Below are 23,896 nucleotides of genomic sequence, written 5' to 3' on the forward strand. Positions count from 1 at the left end.
ACAGGAGACCCACCATAGGCAGAGGCAAAGCGGGGTCCTTGAAAGACAGAGAAGGGGGACACCAGGATGTCAGCTGTGTATCACAAGCACACCGGGTCAGATTGGAGCAGTGTGACCAACTCAGGAGATGTTGATGGCTGTCATCACCGAGATCCTTGATGCCAGCATACTGTCCTTGGAACCTCAGGTCAGAATTTTGGGTGAGCCTGCTCCATTTCTTATTTGTACTTACCCATGTCTTGACCAACTACAATAACACTACTATTCTCCCCTCCGTGTCCTGCCGCCTGCTCAGGGAATGTTCCACTTTGACCTGCTCCTGAGATGAGGAGATGAGAGTGAGCTCAAACAGTCAGCACAAAGCAGCCCACTGCCCCGACAAGATTCCATCCAGTCAGCCAAGGTCTGTTTGACACTACAGCCCTCACTTTGGTGAGCCTCTGTTTCCCAGGATTCCCTCCTGACCTTGCTCACTGACAATCCCAGAAAAGGTTGTTGCAGGGGTCCCCAAACATTTTACACAGGGGGCCAGTTCACTGTCCCTCAGACCATTGGAGGGCCGCCACATACAGTGCTCCTCTCACTGACCACCAATGAAAGAGGTGCCCCTTCCGGAAGTGTGGCGGGGGGGGGGGGGGGCGGATAAATGGCCTCGTGCGGCCCGCCGGTTGTATTTGGGGACACCTGTATGTAGACTTTCAGAGAAACCAAAGCCACACCAAGACCTAGAGGCTCCACGGCAGCTCTTCTCCCTGAAGTCTTCATCCGGCACAAGCTTGTCCTTTCCTTTCCCAGTTAGGATTATGCTTGCTGCTCAGCATTGTGTGGAAACATACACATAGGTGATGAAACCAGAAACAAAGCAAGGGAAGGATTAACCTAAAACTCAAGAGGTTCTATCCCTGGGGTGGGGTAGGCAACAAAGTGTGGTTATGACTGGGAGAGAAGAATTCAGGGTTTCTAAGATAGTGGTCGTGTTCTATTTCTTTTCCTATGTGGTGAATACATGGGTGTTCATTTTATTATTTTTTAAAATATATACTTTTTAAATTTTTTGTATACACTTTTATGTACTCCTCTGAATGATGATACATTTCTCAATATCAATTTAAATGCTACTAGAGCATTTTCTCTAGTAGCTTTTCCAGAAACGGTGCATTGGAGGTAAACCTTTTGAAATCTCATATATCTGAAAACATATATATTCTATCATTTTACTTGATTGATAGCTTAAATGAATATAAATTCTATGTTGAAAGTAAGTTTTCTTCAGCATTTTGAAATCAACAGGCCAACTTAAAAAACTTTAATAGATTTTTAAAAGGCGTTTTTAAAAATTAATAATGAAACCTATCTCCTAAATTGATAAAAATTCTATTTCAAAGAATAACTAACCCTAAATTTTACAGAAAAATAAAACTTCCTTAAAATTAGAAATGGAGATTCTGCTATTAATGCTGACATTTAACTTGGGTTTGCCAACTGTTGTCAATGCAGAAAGATGTGAAGAAAAACGAGGAGAAAGACGAAAAGGAAGAGGAGGAGGAGAAGTAATAAGTGTCAATATTGGAAAAGAGTAAAAGGGAAGGCAAAATACCATTATGTTGTGAAACATTTGGAAAACATTAGAAAAAGATGTAATTAGATTAAAGCTAAGCAGTCCCATCAATAGCTTTTCCCTATAAGGACTGGAAGAAAAGGCACGCTTTATATAGGCAGAATACATTAAAGAAAGAAAGGAACTTTCTACTAAAGAAAAAGAATCTAGTGGCGCAGTGGGATAAAGCGTCGACCTGGAATGCTGAGGTCGCCTGTTCGATACCCTGGGCTTGCCTAGTCAAGGCACGTATGGGAGTTGATGCTTCCTGCTCCTTCCCTTTCTCTCCCTCCCTCCCTCCCTCCCTCCCTCCCTCCCTCCCTCCCTCTCTCTCTCTCTCTCCTCTCTGAAAATTGAATAAATAAAATCTTTAAAAAAAGAAAATAAAAAAAAGAAAAAGAATCTAGGTGAAGAAAACTACAAAACTTTATTGAGAGATATAAAAGAGGCCTCAATAAATCCTTTCACAACGTGTATGTATATCAAATCGTCACATTATACTGTTTACATGTATTACAACTGTATTTGTCAGTAATACCTCAATAAAGCTGAAAAAAAGGAAAAGACCTTGATAAATGGAGAAACATATCTTGTTTCCGGATCAACCCCTCCATATTTTATAAGGTCATTAAATTCTTTATTTATATGTTGAGTATTAGTCCAATTAAAATAAAATAACCCTGGCCAAGTAGCTCAGTTGGTTAAAGTGTTGTTCCGATACACCAAGTTTGCGGGTTCAATCCCCCATCAGGGCACATAAAAGAATCAACCAATGAATGCATACATAAGTGGAATAACAAATCAGTGTTTCTCTCTCTAAAATTAATAAACACAATTTTTAAAAAGTTTTTAAAAATAAAATATCACTGAGATTTTTAAAATTTGAAATAATTGTTCTAAAGCTCATCTGTAAGACTAACAGGCAAAAATATTTAAATTCTTTTCCTTTGGCAAAGGAAGAGTGGCAAATAGGTTGTATGGCAAAAAATTTGTTCTTTTGGGTAGTATGTATTCATTTACATAAATATTGAACTATATTACAAAGCTGCAATGACTTAAAATCCTTTACATAAACATTAAACTATGTTATGTAGCTATAATGGTCTTTTACAAAATTGATTCTGGCACAAGAATCAACAGAAAGGTCAAAGCAATGGGAAGAAGGACTAACCAAATGGCTGCCCCATCTCTCTGCTCCTCACAGCAGAAATTCTCCGGAGTTGTTTGCACCACCATCTCCACTGCCTGACCTCCTCCTGCCGTCCAGCTTCCATCTCACTGCTCTGCCAAACAACCCTTGCTAAGTCCAATGGACCCGAATCTTCTTCCTCGACCTTCCGGAAACAGTAGACCCATCAGTCACTTCTCCTCGCTCACTCACTCCTCTTGATTCTGGAGACAATAATAAATGAACATCACTTCATCTGCTTACTTACCAACTGTTTATCTTCTTTGGTGAGCAGTCTTTCAGATCTTTGGCCTATTTTTTTTATTGAATTATTCATTTTCTTATTGTTGAGTTTTTCATTTTATTTCAGAGAGAGAGAGAGATCAATTTGTTGTTCCACCCATTCATGCATTCAGTGGTTGATTCCTGTGTGTGCCCTGACCAGGGATTGGACCCACAACCTTGGCATATTGGGACAACACTCCATCCAACTGAGCTACCCAGCCAGGGATTATTGTTGAGTTTTAAGTGTTCTTTGTATATTTTGGATAAGTCCTTTATTAGATATGTCTTTTGGAGATATTTTCTCCCAGTCTGTGATTTGTCCATAGATTATCCAAACCCCTCCATCATCCAAGAATCGTGTGCTCTGCCTGGCTTGGCTAACATCTTCCTTGGAGCCACTTCCCTGTCTAGCCTTCCTGAGCTCAGCTGTTCTCTCTCACTCCCTCTCCATCCACGTTAAGAGGCTTTCTGCCCCTTTTCCCAGGACAGAGGGTACACATTCCAGGGATACTCCTAGGAGGGGACAGTGGACCAGGAACAGCATAGAACTCAGGCATTAGTCACTTGGGAGTGGGGTTTGGCTTGCTCTTGACAGGCAGAGGGAGGGGGATTACAGGAATCAACACAGCAGGAATCAACAAAAAAGAGACAGCAGTGAGGGGGTTCTCAGCCCAGCTCTGTGGGACAATGCCCTGGGGGGGGGGTCAGAACACCTTCCCAGAACCTAGAAGACCAGTATCTGCAGGCGACTGCCTGCTCTCTCCGAGACAGATGAAGAAGAATGAGGGTGAGTGAGAAGTAAACTGGTGAGGTAAAGGAGGTTTAAGGAATAGAGACAGGAACCCAGGAGCCTACCCTACCCTGCTCTGGTCCCCACCTCCTTACCTCCTGTGGCTGGCTCATGGTTGGGGGAGGGAGGCTCTGGGGCAGGCTGGCAGAGGGTCCCTCCAGTGAGTCTCTTTGTGTCTTTAGCTCTTGGGGATCAGGAGTGGATAGGGCAAGGGTCAGGGAGTCTGCTACACACTTTACTTTGTAATTTAAAATAAAACAAAACAATTCTTTAGTCTTTTGACAAGCATAGCTGTTCCCAATGTCTATTTTGTGGGTTTCTATATCCTTGTTTCCATAGCTCTTAGTCTTAACTCAATCTTATTGTTATTTTTAAATTTTTATTTATTGATTTTATTTATTTATATTTTAAAAATATATGATTTATTTTTTGTATTTATTGATTTTAGAGAGAGAGAAAGGGGGAAAGAGAGAGACAGAGAGAGAGAGAGAGAAACACCAATGTGTTGTTCCACTTACTCATGCACTCATTGGTTGATTCCTTGTACGTGCCCTGACCAAGGATCAAACCATAACCTTGGTGTTTGGGACGATGCTCTAAGCAACTGAGCTACTGGCCAGGGCCTTAACTCAACCTTATTGTTTTCCAATGTGCCAGATTCCTCATTTGCAAAATGGGAGTAATAATAGTTCTCCCTTCACAGAGTTACCAGGAGCACTAAATGAGTATATAAGAAGTCCTTTGAACACATAAAAATACTATACACATGCTTGCTGTTACAATACTATGTTGTCTGGGTTCCAGGAGTGACAAATAAAGCCGTGGGGGCGAGGGGGAGGGGAGGAGGTGGGGAAGTTTGGGGACTGTGAACAGAAGAGATTGATGGGGGATAGGGGTACCAGGAGGGGTGTGGGGACAAGAGAGGGATGACAGTGGCTAGGAGAGAAGGCTTCCTACTAGGGATGATTACAAGGTGTGCTCTCTCCAGCAGGTAAAGCTAACGAGGCTGTGGTGGGTAGGAGCTGTGATGCCATCTGCAAAGTTGATCTGTTCACGTTTTTAGGGCAGAGGAGGCCCCAGGGGAAAGTGTCCTGGTTCTCATATCCTTGTGAGAAAGCACAGTCCCTTCTTAGAGCAGAGGTCCCCTAATCGGCCCCTCCCACCTTGCTGCAGAGCCACAGACCACCCAGGCACAGAGCTGTGGGGTGGCGGCAGGTGATAGGTCAGGGGTTGCACTGGGGGGTTCTGCTACAAGCCCCTCCTCTCACACCAACTCCAGTAGGAGCAAATCTCAGCTGGGTTTGGCTTTTTGACAGCCTGAAGCCTTCCCACAAGTGCCTGAGGGACTCAGCTGTTTCCACAGCAGGGGAATGGAGACTACTGTCCTGAGCCCTTCTGCCTGTGACCCTCCCACTCCCTGGTAATGTCCCCATCCTGCAGATGCTTGGAGGACACAAAGGGGCAACTGAGGGGTCTGCGGGGCTGGCGGGGGAGGACACAGACCTACTGTGGCATCATCCATGTGAGGTCTGGTCAGGCTGTTGTGGTGGAAGGTGCTGGAAGGCGCACCTCTCTCCCTCTAGCGCCAGTGGAGAAGCCGGCAGCCCCAATGCAGGCCAGGCTGCCCCAGCTCCCTGTGCAAGCCTCCCTCCTCCCTCTGGCCAAGGGCTGGGAGGAACCTCACAGCAATCTCTGGTCCTCATCTCAGCCCTCCTCCCCAGTTCCTGATACCTGAGGCCTCCGTTATGTAAATGACAGAATCACTAAATGGCAAAGTTAGTGCTGGGGACACTCACCTACCAAGGGCCTGGGCTGGGCCGGAAGTGAGGGACAGGACATGCTCTCCGCCGGGGGCTGCCCTCACCCCACCCCGTTCATCAAACTGTATCCATAATTCTGGAACTGTAACAATGAGTCCGAATCAGCCTTACCTGGGAGGCCTGTGTTCCAGTCCCATGTTGGGCAGTTCTGTGAAGAAAGCCACGCCCCTTCTCCCAGGGCTGGGCCTCGGCTGATAGGAGGGTGAAGTCATGTCTGTGAAGGCAAAGACAGGAAAAGGCTGGAGGGTGGGGACCACCGGGAGTTCGGGGCAGGCAGGAGTGTGGGAGGCGCTAAGGGAACCCAGAGGCGGACATTGAGAAGCTGAGGTGAGGAGAGATTGCTTCATCTGGACACCCTGGGCAAGGCTGTGTACTTCCCTGAGGAACCAGACTCTGCAAAGTAAAGGACAGGGCCTGAGTGGCAGGGGCAAGGGGTTGGTATATTGTGAGAGCTCAAAAAATGTTGACTCATTAAATGAATGCAGGGGAGAAGGGTACAATGGTGGGCCCTCTATTCACAATGTGCTCCGTGGACCAGCACCTTCCACACTCCCCCCCACACACACACACACACCGGGTCTCGGCCCCAGGGGCTGAGTGAACCTTGGTTAGAGGCTGGTTTAGAGGCAGGAGCCTGGGAAAGGGGGTGAGGGCAGACCCCAGAGCAGGGTGTCTTGATCCTTAGAGATAGAACTCCCTCTAAATCTGGTGGAAGTTCTCCTCCCTCTGCCCAAACAACTGGCCAGACAGACACACTCTTGTACACACACAGCAAGGGGTCAGACATCCTGCAATGCCCATCGATGCACTTCAACCCACAAAATCCTCTCTCTCTTTCTATCCTAAGTACCTAGTCTCTGTGTCACAGGCCAGGGCCCCAAGGGCTAAAGCACAGGCCAAAAGGTGAACCCAAAGGACTCAAAGCCAAATCTAAGGTGTTTGTGTGGAGTTTCCAGAAGGGAGAGGCTTATTTCTGGTCTGGGGAGGCAGCATTGGGGTTGCGACAAGCCCACAGGCTCTGGAGCTGGCCGGGCTCTCCATCTTTACCACGGGCATCCATGCCTACCTCCTAGGGGCAGCGCGAGATAACGTCAGTGGTGAATGTGCCACAAACACTCCCTAGCACTATGGAGGAAGTGAGCATCCTGCCTAGGCAGGGGAAGTCGGATAATGGCCCTCCTGAAAAGCCCTCGTCCTCATCTCCAGCACCTGAGCCAATGTCACCTCATGTGGCAAAAGGGGCTTTGCAGATGTGACTACCTGAAGGGTTTTGAGGTGAGGAGATTACTGTGGATTATCTGGCTGGGCCCAATGTAACCACGAGACTTTGTAAGAGGGAGCCAGGGGCGGGGGGGGGGGGGGGGTTCAGAGTCACAGCCAATGTGAAAATGGAAGCAGAGGTCAGAAAGAAAGATGGAAGAAGGGGCCACAAGTCACAGAATCCACATGGCCTCTAGAAGCTGGAAAATGCGAGATAAAGGACTCTCCCCTAAAGCCTCCCTGGGGCACAGCCCAGAGAACCTCTTTCAGCCTTCCAACCTCCAGAACTATAAGACAGTAAAGGTGTGTTGTTTTAAGCTTCTAAGTTTGTGGTAAGTTGTTACAGCAGCAACAGGAAACTAATACTTACACGAGGCTTTGCCAGAGAGGCCAGAGCCTGCTGGGGTAAAGCTGCAGTGCAGGGGAGAGGTGAGAAGGAAACTTCTGCAGCCAAGCAAGGCAAGGAGTAAGCCTGTGAACAGAGGCACGCAGAGTGCTCAGCCCGTGACCTCACCCTTGGCCAGCGCAGCTGCCCTGGCATCCGGACGCCTGTCAGCCCGGGCTTACATGCCTCACTGGGCCAGAAAGGGATCCCTGTGTAGCCAGGCTCCAGGCGAGGGTGGGGGTGTGGCAAAGGAGGCTGGTGCCAGGGGAGGGAGCCCAATCAGCCCTGGGGCTGCAAAGGCCACACGAGTAGAGGGAGGAGGCCAGCAGGGGCTGGCCAGGTGCCAAGTCACCCAGGTTCCCTGCCAGCTCAGTCCTGCGCTAGTTCTCTCCTGCTGGGCAGGAGGCACACTCATCCTCTCTTCTTTTTCCCTCTCTGACCCTGGGCTCTCCCCTGGGAAAGTGGAAGAAGTAAGAACTTTAGGGTTAGAGAGGGAGTGATGGGGTCACAATCTCCTCTCCGTGGTCAAGTGGCTGGGCAACCTTGGGCAAATCACTTGGCATCTCTGAGCCTGTGTTCACCTCTGGAAAGGAGGATGATAATAGCCTCTACTTCCTATATTCATATACTATGTATACACACATATATATTTATATCTCCTATTGGTTTTGTTTCTCTGGAAAATCCAAGCTAAAACAGGGAGTCACAAGTTCAGTGTTGATACGCCGAGGTTGCGGGTTCTATCCCCAGTCAGGGCACATACAAGAATCAACCAACAAATGCATAAACAAGTGAAATAACAAATTGATGTTTTCTCTCTTTCTAAAGTCAATCAATAAATAAAGTTAAAAAGAGAAATAAAAAGGAAGTTCAGTGATGGTTGCATTCAGCATGAGATTCTGGTAGAGATATGGAGTAAGCGAGGCGATGTAATCACAAGGGAGTGAGAGAAGATTAGGTCTCCGGGCTGAATCTGAATCCTCCAAGCACCGTCCCTTGACCCAGTTGGAGCTGGCTTTCTCCTCACACAACTGCTGAAATGGAATCGTTTCCTGCTTCTCCCCAGAATAGGGCTGCCGCTTGGTGTCCCTCTTGGAGAGCTCTCCTGTCCTTCGTTTCTCTAGAAGGTTCACTTAACATCCAGAATGCCTAAGTCCCCTCCCCTCTCACCCAGTGGTCCTCCGACAGAGGGGAGCCTGAGCAAAGGACGCCCCACATAGGCAGGGCAAGGGGAGCCATGAGGGAAAGGGAGGATCGGTTTTGTCTCTGAGCCACGGCCGCTGCTCTCAGTCTCCCAACAGGCCTTGCCCTCTGCCCCTTGGAGGCTTGGACAGTCACACCCACCAGGAGGTGGAGTGAAGTGGACAGAGGGAGGACATGTAAGTAGGTCCAGCCCCCTCATCGGCTCCACCTCTTACCAGCTGTGACTTGAGAAGTCACTCTCTCTCCCAGGCTCGCATCCCCACCCTAATAAAGGAATACGTGCTACTGCCTTATAGGGTCGCTGAGGCTAAGCCGCACCCATCAGTGACTGGCGCTCAGTAATACCTGACAGCAGAGAACAAGTCTTTCAGACTCCCGTCCCCACCCCCAGCCAGCCTCTCTTGTTTCTCGAGATTCGATTATTTTACCCCTATGTCTCCCCTGTTCTTCAGAAGCCTTATTGTATTGTACTATGGACGCGGGCAATCAAGGAATGGTTGCCAAGGGCAGGGCTTTTAAAACGGCTGCCTGTTGCCTAGGAAACTGCCCCACTCCCGTTCCCTGGGGTCCCACACGTCGATGAGTCTTGGCGCCACCTGCCGGATTCAATGCCACACGGCTCCTAAAGAACCCAGACCTGGGAGTCCCAGGTCCGGAGCAGGAACACCCTCTGCCCCCGCCCTCGCCCCTGTTCTCCTCCAAATCTCTCCATCATAGAAGACACTTCTTTTCTTTGTGTCCCTAGATTTTCCAAGGGACCAGGGGTATGGAAAGGAATTGGAAGCACCACAGACCACAGGGAGGGGTGGAAGCCGTGTCCTTCCCTATAGAAGGACCGAGGACACAGGAGCAGGAGGACTTCTGGTAGTGTGAGGTCTGAAGGAAGCCCCTTCCCCTTAATTGATCTCCTGAAGCTCAGAGTCCGCAGTGTAAACACATATTTTCTTCCCCACTAGCCTGCTCTCCACAGGGAAGGAGCAGTGGAAAGGAGGAGGTTAAAGTTGGGGGCAGGAGTGACGTGTGGGGTCACAGCAAAGTCCTTACACAACATCCCCTCTGGCTCCCTCCTCCCTCCCAACTGCTCTGCCCCGCTGGTGTCCCTGGCCCTGACTTCCCTTTTCTTCCCTGGGGAGAACCTTCTCAGCCACCTGACAGCTTGTTGGAGCATCTGCCTCCAAAGGAGTCTGGGAGAAGCAGAGGCTGCGGGAGCCCAGGTCTCCTGCCGGCTCGCCGGCCGTGGCACCGAGCCCAGCCCTGAAAGGTGAAGGGTGGCATGGAGCAGTGGTGTGTGCAGTCACAGACAGGAAGCTGCTGGGAAGCCTGGAGCAGGGCTGGGGAGGTTGCTCCTTTTTCCCCCCAGGTAGGATCACAGGTAGAGAAACTGAGGCACATGGACAGGGGAAGGCTGGCCTCTATCTGTCTTGGGCTATTACTGCACTGTACCTTGTTATTCAGATGCCTCCTCCCTGACTGTAGCTGAGCTGGGGCATAGCTGACTTGGGAGCCAGGCACCTAGAGGCTATTGTGGCCAGTAGGTTTAAGAGGGGGTAGAGCAGGAGGCTGGGGACCAAAGTCTCCACTGGTCCCAGACCCAAACCCATGGTCGCCACCTCCCCGAGCTGAGCTGGACAGTAAAGAACCCTAGAGGTGACTCCCACAGCCTTCAGGTAAGGGGCCTTGTCCGAGGACAGTAGGTGTGGGGAGCAGGCTTGTGGGGCTGGGGCCTGAGAGGGGTTACGGAGAGCTACATGCTTTACCCTCTGACAGGTGGCCTGCCTCCAAAGTCTCCTCAGCTGAAGGCAGAGGGATGCTGGGGATGAGGTGGGATGAGGTAGATAGGATTGGTTCACAACCCTGTAGAAAAGGGGAGCCTTGTGTAAAGCAGGAGAGGACCCAGAGAGGCTGGGGTTGGGGCTCCGCTCAGAGGACTAGTCCGGCCCTTCCTAGCTACCTGGCCGTGCTGTCTGAGAGCGCTGTTTCGACCTGAAGGTGTGGAAGGAAAAGTGGGGGCCGAGGTAAAGGGCTCCTGACACTCTTCGTACACCTGTCCTCCATGTGTGGCAGCCAGGGCCCTCTCCCGCTCCACCTGCACTGCAGGTCCCGCCTCCCAGGGTCCTCTGGGGCCCCGCTCCTGCTCCTCCTGCTCCCGCAAGCCAGGGACCTGCAGCTCTATCTGGCCTGCGACTTGGCCATGCTGGCATGGAGAGCTAACACAGATAACAAATAGGCAGAGCCATTTCCTGGGGCAGGTGGACAGGGTGCTGGCATTGCTTGGCCTGGGCTCTGGCCAGCTGCCTGCCCTCTCCCGGGGTGGCTACACTTCGGCCCAGACACCACTGCTCACGAGCCAGGACCTGAGCGTGACCTGGCACCTGCAGGGCCACATCTTTAACAGCCTGGGCAGTCTGGTCTGCTCAGTGCTGGGTGAGTGTGCCAGGGTGAGGGTGAGAGGGCACCAGGGCCTTACAAACGAGGATGAACCCCAAGTGGACATGCTGTGCTGACCATCGGGGCTATGATCTGCATCTATCCCAGATGTGACTCTGGACTGCCTCTGAATGTCCACCTGACATGGCCTTCCTACCCTCTGTCCCACCTGGGCCTCCTCCACTATGGCTGCATTTACACCCGGAGGGAGCGTGCTGTCTGGGTCCAGGCTGGCATCCACTCATCTCTGGCTCCTGTTCTCCGTGGCGGAGGTGGGAGGCAGACAGGACACATAAGACTCATGTACTGAGCACCCGTAACCTCTCACATAATCCCCACAATGAGCCATGACGTGGGTGCTGTCATCTGAAATTCTTTTCTCAGGGCACATGCTTTGGAAAGAGCCTCAGAACTCACGTATGTGTGAACTTCCTCTAAACAAGTAATTCTCCAACTTTGGTAACCGTTGGACTCACCCGAGGCTGGGGACAATTCACAGGCCCAGACCCCATCCCACTCCAGGAGCCTGGCCTCTGGGCTTGTCTTAGCTCTCCAGCGGACTCTACACACACTGAAGTTTGAGGATCACCATGTCGAAACTTCCCCTGCGGTCAGAGAGGAGCTTCCTCTGGAAGGGCCAAGCTAATGCTAACATACCCGAACTTACTGGAAGGTCATCGTTGTAAGGTAAACCATTCCATTGGTCAGCTCTAATTGACCAATTAGGTCTAGTTCAAAAGGAAAATTCTCCCTTGGAACCACTCACACCCTTGATGCAGAGTGACAGGGCAATTCTCTCAAAACCCTTAGATCTTTCCCATTCTCAGTGGTAGGTCAAGCTGCTTCCTGTGGGGTTTTGGTAAACCAATGTGCATGACAAATGTGGTTTCATTTTGGTCCATCTCCTCTCATCTTTTACCATGCCCTGGTCTCTGCGTAGCCTTCTCCCACCCCGCTGGGTCACGCTGGACGTTAGGAGTTCACAGAGGCCACAGGCTCCAGGGCACCAGGCCTCCAGGGACTCAATGGACCAGTCACTTTGCAACCACTCCTGGAGCAGTTGTTGAACCAGCTCTGAGCCCACCAACAGCCCTGCCGTCCAGCTCTTTCCTTCTCTTTCCTGATGGCGCCCCAAAGCTGGACAGTGCCACAGTGAAAGGCTGGTCCCATTCCGAGTGGCTCTTCGGAAGGACCTGGGGGAGGGCAGGAGCTGGCATGGCATGGCCCGCCAGGTGTGGGCTGAGGCCACCATCTCTGCAGCCACGAGAGTATCCACCCCTCACTACGAACCCTTCTGCTCCTGTTTATTCCCAACACCAGAGCGTCCCAGGCCATCTTCCTCGCTTCTGCCCCAAGCGGGGACAGCTGTGTGACCACTGCCCAACTACAACAACAGAGGCAGAGGGGGACAGTGTGAACGGCCCAGGACCCCCAGCTCTCGGGAAGTTCAGCCCATGCGCCAGGCTGTCCCTGCAGGAGGGGTTTGAGGCTGGGAGGTGGGGCTGGAGCCGCACACGAATAAGGGGCACTACCCCCCTCTACTTAGTGCCCATAGGTGTGTCAGCTGATGAGACCGAGGCCCTAGGCCAGGTGCTCACAGCCATGCTTTGGTTCCACGTGTGCCGGCTGTGCTGCCTGGCATTATGAGGCTGTGGTAGGTGCTTTGTGGCAGCAGGAGTGAAGCCTCCAATGATCCCCTGTCCAGCACTGCCCACCTGCACATGCTGCTGGCCAGCTGACAGGTCTGGGAGGCTTCCCACCGTGTGGCCCACCTGCCCCAGCAGCCCCTGGAGTACCGCAGCGCCCTCATCACCTTCCCAGGGAGGCCAGGTCTGCCCCCCACCTCCACCAAGGCCCGACTAATGGGGCTCTGGGCTACCCAGCTCACACACCAGGATGGGGCCAGCTGCCCAGTGGACAAGGGACCAAGACAGGATGGGAGAGGCTTTGTGACCTCTTGATTTATTCAGATTATTTAATATACAATGACGTAACTGTGACCCAAAGTGTGCAAAGTTAAAGCCTTCGACTGCAGCTGAGAGGAGAGGGCAGGCATGGTACAACTGGGGATGAGTCGAGAAAGATAGGCTGCCTCCTCCCCAGGGCAGGGGACAGGGAGAGGCCTGAGGAGCAGGTCGCCTAGGCCCAGGGGAAGGGGGCAGAGACCTCCCTCTGGCCTAGGTCAGGAGCCCAGAAGTGCCCGTGGCTGAGGGGGCAGCAGCCCAGGCCGGGGCCAGAGGCAGGGCCAGGAGAGCACCATTTCTGGGGTGGGGGTGGGGAGGGAGGTACCCTACAGGGGAAGCCAGGAGGGGCCACCTGCCCCCGGGGAGGGAGCCAGGCCGGAGCAGGCTGCAGGGAGAGACCTGAGGCAGGCACAGGGCCTGAGAGCCCAGGCTGGTGGGCTCAGGGGGACTGGAGACAGGGGGGCCTGGTGGGGCTCCCAGGGCGGGCAGGCCCCGGGAAGTCCTGACTCTGCGGGAGGTGCCCAGGGAGGGGCCGCAGACCCTCAGGGCCTCCCCTTCTCTCTCCTGAAAGGAGCTGGGGAACCCGTAGTGCAAATCTGTGGGCTGCTCAGTTATGGACGGAGGCTGTGCCTAATGGGGGACCCTGGGGCGCACCCCCTCCGCCACCTCGGCCTCCACCACCGTCCTCAGTACAGCCGCTTCTCGTAACTGTGGGGACAAGGCAAGAGGGAACTGAAAGTGGGCGTGTGGCACCTGCTCCCTTCCCAGACCCCCTTGCCCAGGCCTGCGGGTGCCAGGTGGCCCCAGGTGCAGGAGAGGCAGTGAACCGCAAAGCCCTGCCTCTCAGCCATGGGGGGAGAAGAGCAGGCCCTATGCCTCTGTCCTCCCAGGACCAGAGACAGCCATGCTCCTGGCCACAGCCACAGCTGAGTGGACTGTCCTCAGTGCCAGGGTGGAGAGCCAGCTCAGGAAGGCATGGCTCATCCTCACAGAGCGAGCTCAGACCAAGCTGAACCTCGGCTGCCCAAGTCTCTACCTCACCCCTGCATAAGTAGCCTCGGCCCCTGTGGTCACTGGGTCCAGTCCAAGACAGAGCAGCCTCAGGCCTGTGGTCAGGAACATCTCTCTGTATGCCACAAGGGGATGCTTCTGCCGGAGGAGGGGCCACCGCGGGCTGCCCCCACCACGGTGCTAGTCCTGGCGTCCCTGTCCCATGATGACACCCCCGATACAATGCCCCTACCCCACCCCCAGCCCAAGTCCCACCCAAAGTGCCCCTGCTCTACTCTACGCTTGGCCCGGGCAGCGCGGTTACTTACACGGCAGATAGGTATAGCTACGGGAGGGTGGGGCAGAAAGAGACACAGGTTAGAAGCCCGCCTATGCCTGGGGGACAGGCTCTCTAGAACAGGTGGGGCCACATGCCTGCTACCACTGCTGCCGACTAACACTGCCCCCACCCGTAGTTGCCCCAGCGCTGGCCCTGCCGCCTGCCTCTCTGCCCTTCTCCCCGCCTGCCTGAGGGCTCGTGCCCCAGCCTACACCTGCCTGCCTGGGGCTGCCACCAGCAGGAGTGCCCCACACTGCCAGCTCCTGCCACCAGCCAGCAAGCTTCTAAGGAAGCAACAGGCCGGGAGCCTAGGAAGGACTATCGGCCACTCCCTTGTCCTGCTCAGGAAGATGCCCAAGGAGTAGGAACAGGCCTGCCCACCTAGGGGCAAAAAGAACAGGGTTCAAGGGTGGGCGGGGTCTGTAGCAGAGAGTGATGGGGACATCCTGCACCAGCAGGGGGCACCATCCCTAGTGCCCACAGTCCATGGGGCCCCTGAACCTCAGCCCCACCTGCCCGACCCAGTGCCAGCCAGCTGGGGCGAGGAGGCCACCCCACTTACGAGTGCAGACCGTGAACGCCACCCTCAATCTGAGCCGACATGGTCCGCTTCTCAAACTTGAGCTCTCCTGAGTACATCATGGACCTGCAGGCCAGTCGGTTGGGGGAGCAGGTCAGGGCACCAAGGGCACAGGGGAGGGAGGGGAAGAGAGAGAGAGAGAGAGGAAGGAAGCAGAGATGGAGGCGGCTGAGTGCCTCCCAGGTGCCCCCTGCATCCCCCCCCATCCCCCTCCCTACACCACCCCGACCCCATATCACAGCACTCACCGCAGGACAGACAGGCTCCGGGCGCCGATATCCTGGCAGCCATGCTGGATTCCCGCAATGAGGTAGGGCACGAACTTCTGAATGGAGCCTTTGTCCTGGATGGAGCCTGAGACACCCTGTGCGATCTTCACCTTATCCCCTTCACTGCATGGAGGGCACACAGAGACTGAGCCAGGCAGCCCGTGTCTCAGGGACCCCACCCCACTTCTCAAGGGCACCAACACAGGGGCTGCCACTCAGAAGGACCCCCCTTCCAAAGCAGCCACTCCCACTTTCCAAAAATACAATGTGGAGATTCGGTGCGATCCTGGGAAGCCTAGAGCTTGTGCAGACACTTGAAGGGCTTCGGGCCGACCCTTGAAGGGCTATGGGCGGACCCTTTAAGGGCTATGGGCAGACCCTTGAAGGGCTATGGGCGGACCCTTTAAGGGTTATGGGCAGACCCTTGAAGGGCTATGGGCGGACCCTTGAAGGGCTATGGGCGGACCCTTTAAGGGCTATGGGCGGACCCTTGAAGGCCTATGGGCGGACCCTTGAAGGGCTTTGGGCAGACCCTTGAAGGGCTATGGGTGGATGTGTCTGGGGTCAGGGGCTCAGGGAAGGGCACCTGAAGTATCGCTTCTGGCTGCTGCTGCTCTTCTCCATGGCATCCAAGGAGCCCATGCCCCTGTACTTCTTGAGCCTCACCCCATCTGAGAAGAAGTACTCACCTGGGGCCTCCGTGGTGGCAGCGAGCAGGGAGCCCATCATCACTGTGGTGGGGGAGGGGCGGGGTCAGTGGCTCCAGCCCACAGGCCTCCTACTGCCCCTGCCCAGCTCCCAGCCCCCCACCAGTCTGGCCAATCCCCAGCAAACCCCCTCACCTGTGGATGCTCCAAGGGCCAGGGCCTTAACCACATGCCCCACGGTCTGGATGCCACCGTCAGCTATGACTGGTACCCCAAAGCGCCGGGCGTACTCAGCCACCTTATACACAGCAGTACCCTGAGGCCGACCACAGGCCATCACTGTGGGAGGGGACACAGACAGAGATATCAATGGCAACAGAGGGGCCAGGCACAGGGCTGGATGATGTTTCGGGAGCACAAGATGGGTGGCAGCAAGTAACACTTGGGTGAGTGTCACCCTGGGGACCCAGAACACCCCACCCATGACAGTGCTATGGGGAATTCTGATGGAGGAGGGTTTGGTACTGGCCTTCAGAGTATTGCGCCCTCCACACTGGTGCCCTCGGGCCTGGTGGTCCCCAGGCCCACCTCTCTTCATACAAGTTCCCCTTCAAGGCTTTCATTTGGAAAGCCTGTTACTAGACTTGGGTAGCCATGGTCTCCTTTGGGATATTGTCTTGCATTTGTTTAATTGTGCAAGGTCCTTAAGCATGAGGCTTCAAGTGGGAATTCTAAGGAACCAGCACTACTCTGGGGAGGGATGCTAAGCCAGGTAAAGTAGGGAAGAGGTCTTCTTCAGAGGGGATGCTTTGTGCCTATTGCTTCCCAAGGTTTAGAACAGTGCCTGACACATAGCAGGTGCTTGATTGATATTGTTAAGTGACTGAGCGGAAGGCCCACGTTTCACCATGGTGGTCAACTAAGGTGAAGGGTATAAACTTAAAAGCAGAGGCTCTAAAGGTCAAAAAGGGAGAGGTTTTAGGCAGAGAAGCCCAAAATGACATCTGTGTTGTAGAAATGACCCTCACTAGAGGGGCCAGATCCATCCCTACAGGCCAAGCAAGGACCCACCAGTCAGACATCAGTATCCAGGGAGCAGGCCTTATCCACATGGGGACACATGTCAGGGTCCCCCTCTCCCCCTCTGCGTGTTTGGGAATCTACCCTGTACAAAGGCTTTGTGACTGAGTGGAACCCTCTCCCTCGCTGTCATCACATGGTGATAAGGTACATGTCCTTAGACATTCAAGGACATGCTGCCTCCATGTCTTAAGTGTCTGCCTTGTCACAAAGCTAATCTAAACCCCGAGTAAGCTTCCAACAAGCACCCCAGAGAAGTAGCCATACCAGCCTTGGGCCTCCACCTGGGCCTTCTTGACCAGAATCTGAGAAGCAGGTTGGCGCACACCTAAAACTCTCGGAAATCTCATCTTACACGTGCCCCCCCAAGTCTGTGGGCCAAACAGGCAGAGTCTGAGCCTGTGTTACCCCTGAACCCACCATCCCAAGAAGGGGCCTGGCAGAGAGAACTTGGCATGCATCGTGGGATGAGAGTGAGGCCCTGAGGCCTGTGCAGGGCCAGTGGGATGTTCTAAGTGGCAGTCAGTCTTCTGACACCCACCTTCTTGGGTGATGCAGATAGAGCCACAGCCCATGCCCACACGCAGCCCATCCACACCGGCATCGATCAGATTCTTGGCCTGAGCTGCTGTCACCACTGGGGGGCATGGCAGGGAAAGAGGAACAGTGTGAGGATGCCCCCGCCCTGCCCTGGGGCTCCCCAGGACCCCAGTCTAACACTCCTACAGTGACCACAGCCCATTTATTCAGCCCCCATGTAGAGGTGATGCCACCACCTTGGGATGCTGACGGACAGGAAGCTACACAGTGAGGGGGCAAGAAGGCCAGGGGTGAGGGGGCTCCACACTCACCATTCCCCCCAATCACCTGGAGGTGGGGGTACTTCTGCTTGATATAGTGCACCATGGCGATCTGGTACTCAGAGTTCCCCTGGGATGAGTCCTGAGAGGAGGGGACAGAACAACTCAGGCTATGACAGCTGAAGGTCCTCCCTGGGGAAGGGGGACCTGGAGTGACCAAACTCCTGAAATCACATGAAAAGTGTAGTGAGAATGCTCTCTCTCTCTCCCTGTTTTTTTCTGGGAAGACAACAGACAGCTCTCAGCTCATTCTCAAAAGAGCCTGCTTTCCCCCAAAAGGTTAAGCAGACAAAGCCCTTCCACAGCCACTGATGGACTGGACCCCACAGCAAGGTTGCCTGGGTCCTATCCTGTTCCCACCAACTCACTAACCAAATGGAAGCACTTAACCTCTTGAGCTTCTGGTCCCTCATCTGATGAGGGGTGTGGCCACTGTACCCCAGGGAGTGACTAGGTTAAATGAGACATAAAGGTCTTAGCGCAGGGCCTGGCAATAGCGAGTTTCTCCAAGGTGAGCTGTAGCCATTAAGGTCAATGGACAAACAGCCCAGAAGGCCCTCCGAGGGGCCCACAGTTGGTCTGCATGGTCAGAGTACCATGGACACACTTCATTCTGGCTCCAGGCTTAATTAGAGGCGAACCCAGACCTTCCTAAGTAAGCCCCCACTCTACTGACCCACTCCAGCTCCAGGGCGGTGCCCGTACCAGCACTATGACATCAGTGCCCGCCTGGGTAAGCAGGTCCAGGCGGTACTTGTCATCCTCACGGGTGCCCACAGCCGCCCCACACAGCAGTTGCTTGTGGGAATCCTTGGAGGCTAGAGGGTAGTCCCGGTTCTTCTTCAGGTCAGTGCGGGCAATGATGGCCACCAGCTCGTCGCGGTCATTGACAATGGGCAGCTTCCCTGAGGAGGAAGGCAGAAGTGAGATGAAGGAGCAGCCTCTGGGGGATGGGGGTTGAGGTGGACCACATCAGAGATTCCACTGAAGTACCCAAACCAACCACTAGGGGACAGCACCCACCCAGAAAGCGCTCCTAGAGACCTGCACCTATTCCCTAGGAACAGGAAGCAAAGAAAGCTTGCAGCCAGGTGGGTTCCTGGAGCTCTTCCTGCCCTGGGGTGGGGTGGGCAATCCCTGAGCACTGGCAGCCTTTCACCTGCCGGGCCACAGGCCACAGTGGTTGAAAACTCCTCACCAGGGCACAAACGTGAGGCTGTTGTGCAGGGAGGAACACGTGCCCTGTACAATACTACCCCCAGAGAATAATCCAGATCGGGCCAGGGAAGCATGTCCCAGTGTCTCCCATAGGGACCTAATGAATGCTATGTCAATAGCCCTAATGTCAAAGAAATTTAACTGCAGGACTTCTCAGAGCCTTTAATAAGCTAATGTACAAATATACTGCTTACAAATATTAGGGGATATTTAAAAATGAATATGAAACAAAAAAAGAAGCATTTGATTTTCTTTTAAGTAAACAAGGACATCATGACAAGTCAAAGAAAGTTGTTTGATTATGCAAATGAGATGCAAAACCAACTTTTATTTCATTGGTGAAAATGCACAATACAAAAGACTGAAAGTACTGGAGTATCTGCATGTCCCCTGATCCCCTAATTTTTGTGAGCAGTGTATTTATAGTAATATAGAAAAGAGCATTTTTCAGACTTATAGGACTACAGAGCCCTTTTTTTGTGATAAACATTTCAGAAGACTAGTCTTTTTTTTTTTGGGGGGGGGTGAGGAATACTGTGAAGATGCTGAACAGGGGACAGGCTTTCCTAAGCCAAGAAGAGGACCTCAGTAATCATGCTCCAGCCTGGGGTTAGTCAAATCGTCCCCAAGGCCCCGTCTGGTTGCCGGGATAACCTGCAAAGGCTGTGAAGGAACAGGGGGCTGGGGTACAGGGATCCTGGCTGGCAGGGGGGGAGGAGGGCTTGAGTCTTCCGCCTACTCCCTGGTACCTTTCTTGCTGCGCTGCAGGATTTCATTTGCCTCTTTCAATGTTACACCTGCTGGGGCCACCACCAGCTCATTCCGTGTTGTCATCACCTGTGGGGCCAGGAACATTTGCCTGCAGGTTGGCAGGTGAGAGAGAAGGGAGCCAGACCTCCCTCTGGTCCCTGGTCACAGGCACCTGGGGTCCTCACTCTGTCCCGCCACACGTTCCCCGCCCTACAGGTACCTCACTGAGGAGGGTGGTGTGGTCCTTCTCTGCGAGGAAGTCGATGTCTCGGGAAGTGACGATGCCCACCAGCTTGCTGCCCATGGTGCCCATCTCAGTGATAGGGATGCCAGAGAAGCCATGCCGAGTCTTGGCCTCCAGCACGTCGCCCACGGTGTGCGAGGGGCTCAGCACCACGGGGTCCGTGATGAAGCCCTGTTCAAATTTCTGTGGGCAGAGACGGGGAGGGAAAGGATGGGAGAAAGCCGGAGGTGTTGCACAGCCTGGTCACAGGGGGGCAGAAGGTGTCCTGTCCGTGCCACAGGAAGCCAGGGACTCCATGGGGCAAGGGGCCAGCGGAAGTGAGGGCTGGGCCCTGTGTCCCCATTGTGCAGAAGGGCAGACAAGGCCCCACAGCAACCAGCTAGGGAATGCACCAGCCTGCAGGGCTGGAAAGAGAGGTTGAGAGGTCTGTGAGTTGGGGGCCACCAGGTGACACTTTCTTTCTGGGAATGAGCCTGGTACTTGCCTTGACCTTCCGCACCTCATTGGCCTGGAACTCCGGAGTGCAGTTGTGATGAATGAAACCAATACCGCCCATCAGCTGGGGTGGAACGGAAGCATGGTCAGCACCAGGGGCCCGCCCCTCCTCACTCTGCAAGCCCCACCTCTGTTTCCAATTCCTCCTGATGCCAGCCCATCATATTCAGTCCCCTCAACGTGGGATCTCCACCCCGGTGCCCAACTCACAGCCATAGCAATGGCCATGTCAGCCTCTGTCACAGTGTCCATGGGGGAGGAGATCAGCGGCGTCTTCAGTGTGATCTTCCGAGTCAGAGCTGAAGTCAGGTCCTGAGGATGGAGGCACAGTCTAGGTGAAGAGTTTTATCATTCACTCAGCAAACATCTACTGAGCTCCTACATGTACCCGGTATCACGACAGGCCTGGGAATTCAGCAGTGAACAAGGCAGATGAGGCCCCTGCTCTCTCTCCAGAATTTAAATTCTACTTGGAAGTAGAAGATAAGCATGAAACATATGTACAAAATGACTTCAGTCAGGATAAAGGCTCCGAAGGAAAGCAAGAAGGCAAAGTGACCACTGGAAGAGGGGTGCGGTGGTCAGGGAAGCCTCTTTCTCGAGAGATGAAAGTAGAAGCCAATCAAAGTCTGAGGGACTGTCATTCCAGGCAGAGGGAGCTGTTCGTGAGGCCAGACTGAGTCCCAGTCTTCCTGGGGTGCATTTAAGAAAGAAAAAGGTGAGTGAAATAGAGGAAAGGGAGAGTGGGGGAGGGGGAAGGGCAAGAAAGCATAGCCTTGAAAGCCAGTGGGAGCAGTTTAGACTAGATTCTGAGATGAAAAGCCATTGGGGGCCAGGGGGATCAGGCAGAGGAGAGACATGATCTGATTTATATTTTAAAGAAGTCACTCAGGCTCCAATGTGGACAATAGATTCTAGGTGACAAGGCCCGAGGCAGAGGGACTGGGCGGGAGAAGGCCTGGGAAGGAGTCTTTAGGCAATCCAGGGAAGGGGATGACTCGGGGACTGCAGCTCAAGGGGAGGCCAGGGCGGCAAGGACACATTTGGGAGGCACCTGCCTCTGAACGTACATAGGGCCAGATCAAGAGATTCAGGCCAACAGCTGTGGGTACCAGACCCCAGGAGACTCAGACACAGGTTTAAGTATATAATTTTTAGAGATTTATAGGCCCCTAAAGTCTATCCACAGACCCTGGGGTTCAGAACCCTGGCCCCACAGTCTAGAAAAGTCCTCCTTCTCCTCTCCCATCACACCACAGAAGAGCCACAGCCTTCCGGACAGAGGCCACGGGACAGGAGACCCTTGATGGCTGGGAGGAATCTTTTCTATCCCTCCCTTAATAGCACACTGCCCAGGGTCTGGCACAAAACCAGGGCACTTGGTAAACTTTGTTAAACTGAACAGCTGAACCAACAAGGCTTCCTGGTTGCTGTCATAAGGCAAATACACAGAACAGCCCAAATTTCCCCCTAAAAATCTGTTTGGCTCAGCAATGGCTGCACAGGCTGGACCTACACTTCCCCAGTGTATATATAAGTGATCTGGGCACACTCAGGCCCTCTCCTCTGGTCTTTCATAAGAATCACACCCAAGTAAATACCAATGATAAAAGAAACATTTATTATTATTATTATTATTATTATTATTATTTTTACTGTGTGTGAATTTATCACAGAATAATTGAGCTTTTCTGTGAAATGACTTACATCCATCAGCACTACCCCCCATGGATTCTGGAAATGTGTCCTATGTTAGTTATGTAAAGGGTACTGTTCGTTTACTTGGCTTATAGCTGAGCCACTCTGGCAAGCAAGGCACTGTGCTTCCTTGTATTTGTCAAAATCAAACTTCTGAGGCCCTGGCCGGTTGGCTCAGCGGTAGAGCGTCGGCCTGGCGTGCGGGGGACCCGGGTTCGATTCCCGGCCAGGGCACATAGGAGAAGCACCCATTTGCTTCTCCACCCCCACCCCCTCCTTCCTCTCTGTCTCTCTCTTCCCCTCCCGCAGCCAAGGCTCCATTGGAGCAAAGATGGCCCAGGCGCTGGGGATGGCTCCTTGGCCTCTGCCCCAGGCGCTAGAGTGGCTCTGGTCGTGGCAGAGCGACCCCCCCCCCCCCGAGGGGCAGAGCATCGCCCCCTGGTGGGCAGAGCGTAGTGCCGGGTGGATCCCGGTCGGGCGCATGCGGGAGTCTGTCTGACTGTCTCTCCCTGTTTCCAGCTTCAGAAAAATACCAAAAAAAAAAAAAAAAATCAAACTTCTGGAAACCCTCTTGCCAATTCTTGTACATTTGGATCCGTGAACAAGTCTGTCTACCCCATTCAGAGTCTCCATAATTTGCCCTGGCTGGGTAGCTCAGTTGGTTAGAGTGTCATCTTGATACACTGAGGTTGCAAGTTCAATCCCCAGTTAGGGCACAAAGAAGAATCAACCCATGAATGCATAAATGAGTAAAAGAACAAATTGATGTTTCTCTCTCTGTCCCGTTTCTCTCTCTAAAATCAATAAATAAAAAATTTAAAAATATATTTAAAAAAACTCTCCATAATTTTACTGGCTTCTACCATGTCCTTGCTCAGCATTTCAGACAAAACCTAATCCCCTTCAGGGCTACGGTAATAAGGCAGCCACACACACACACAACCTTTCCAGGGCCTTTTGAACCTCATGGCAGGCTCTGTCAGTAAACAGAGGCCCTCTGGCCCTGGGCCAGGCCCACCACTCAGGATACCCTGAGTCCCCACAGCTGCCTCTGCCCTGTTAAGCATAATCCATTGCACTGGGCCAGCTTCTGTGGCAGCAATAAAGGCTACATCCACCACATTCCCAGGAAATCTCTCCCATACGCTGCCTTTGAGCAAGAAATCAACCCCTTCCACCAAATGCACAGCCCCTCTCTCTCTGGTCAGCAGGTACTCACCACCTCATCAGCTATGAAGTCTATGAATCCTGGGAGAATCAGGAAGTCGCTATGAAGAGAGAAGAGTGAGTGTTGCTGGGTGAGTCCCTGAAAGTAGGGGCCTGCCATGCCAGGGGAGGCAGCATGGGGTGGGGAGAGGGGAGAGGCTGGAGCCCCTCTGGCCCCCGCTGCCCCTTCCGGCAGTGCCCCTCACTGGCATCCTGCTGACTCCAGCGCAGAGAACTACAGCCAAAGGCAGCGGCAGGGCTATGGACCTAGGGCGCCACCGAGGCAGCTGGCCCAAAATGCTCATTGTCTCCAGGGCTGAGTTCGTCAAGGAACAGAGAAGTTCCCATCCATAATGGCACATACTGCAGGTACAGTGCCTGCCCTTGAAAACTTCTCAATCTTGATGAGAGGACAGTAAGTCAACATGGAATGAACCTGAGAACAATTTAGAAGTGCAGCATGATATGAACACCACACAGCACAGGACACGCTGCACACAGCCAAACGTCAGGGCTGCTCAATCACACAGGTTTCAGAATGGCTCAAGGGACCCCAGGGGGCTGAGTCCCGGCTGGCCGGGCATGTTCTGACAGTGCAGGCATTGGTAAGCATTCGCCCA

General features: G+C 53.2%; 1 protein-coding gene across 10 annotated transcripts in view; it reads right to left on the bottom strand.

The window, feature by feature from the left end:
• IMPDH1 (inosine monophosphate dehydrogenase 1) overlaps positions 1-23,896 on the bottom strand; it is a 36,905-nt gene that overhangs the window by 6,429 nt on the left and 6,580 nt on the right. For 3 of the 10 annotated variants that reach the window (XM_066362603.1, XM_066362602.1, XM_066362606.1), the window contains exons 3-16: positions 23,290-23,338; positions 20,583-20,684; positions 20,362-20,436; positions 19,854-20,060; positions 19,633-19,720; positions 18,371-18,570; positions 17,657-17,747; positions 17,347-17,442; positions 15,921-16,064; positions 15,665-15,809; positions 15,058-15,201; positions 14,792-14,875; positions 7,291-7,392; positions 5,772-5,874 (exon numbers count right to left, since the gene is read on the bottom strand). In XM_066362603.1, coding sequence (XP_066218700.1) covers positions 5,772-5,874; positions 7,291-7,392; positions 14,792-14,875; positions 15,058-15,201; positions 15,665-15,809; positions 15,921-16,064; positions 17,347-17,442; positions 17,657-17,747; positions 18,371-18,570; positions 19,633-19,720; positions 19,854-20,060; positions 20,362-20,436; positions 20,583-20,684; positions 23,290-23,338 — 1,630 coding nt within the window. Of the gene's footprint in view, positions 1-2,805; positions 2,990-5,771; positions 5,875-7,290; positions 7,393-12,868; positions 13,632-14,218; positions 14,236-14,791; positions 14,876-15,057; positions 15,202-15,664; positions 15,810-15,920; positions 16,065-17,346; positions 17,443-17,656; positions 17,748-18,370; positions 18,571-19,632; positions 19,721-19,853; positions 20,061-20,361; positions 20,437-20,582; positions 20,685-23,289; positions 23,339-23,896 lie in introns of those variants that run through there. The other 7 variants (XM_066362611.1, XM_066362610.1, XM_066362601.1 and 4 more) reach the window with 6 other exon arrangements.

This window comes from Saccopteryx leptura, chromosome 2, assembly GCF_036850995.1.
Source record: "Saccopteryx leptura isolate mSacLep1 chromosome 2, mSacLep1_pri_phased_curated, whole genome shotgun sequence".
Classification (NCBI taxonomy): Eukaryota; Metazoa; Chordata; class Mammalia; order Chiroptera; family Emballonuridae; genus Saccopteryx; species Saccopteryx leptura.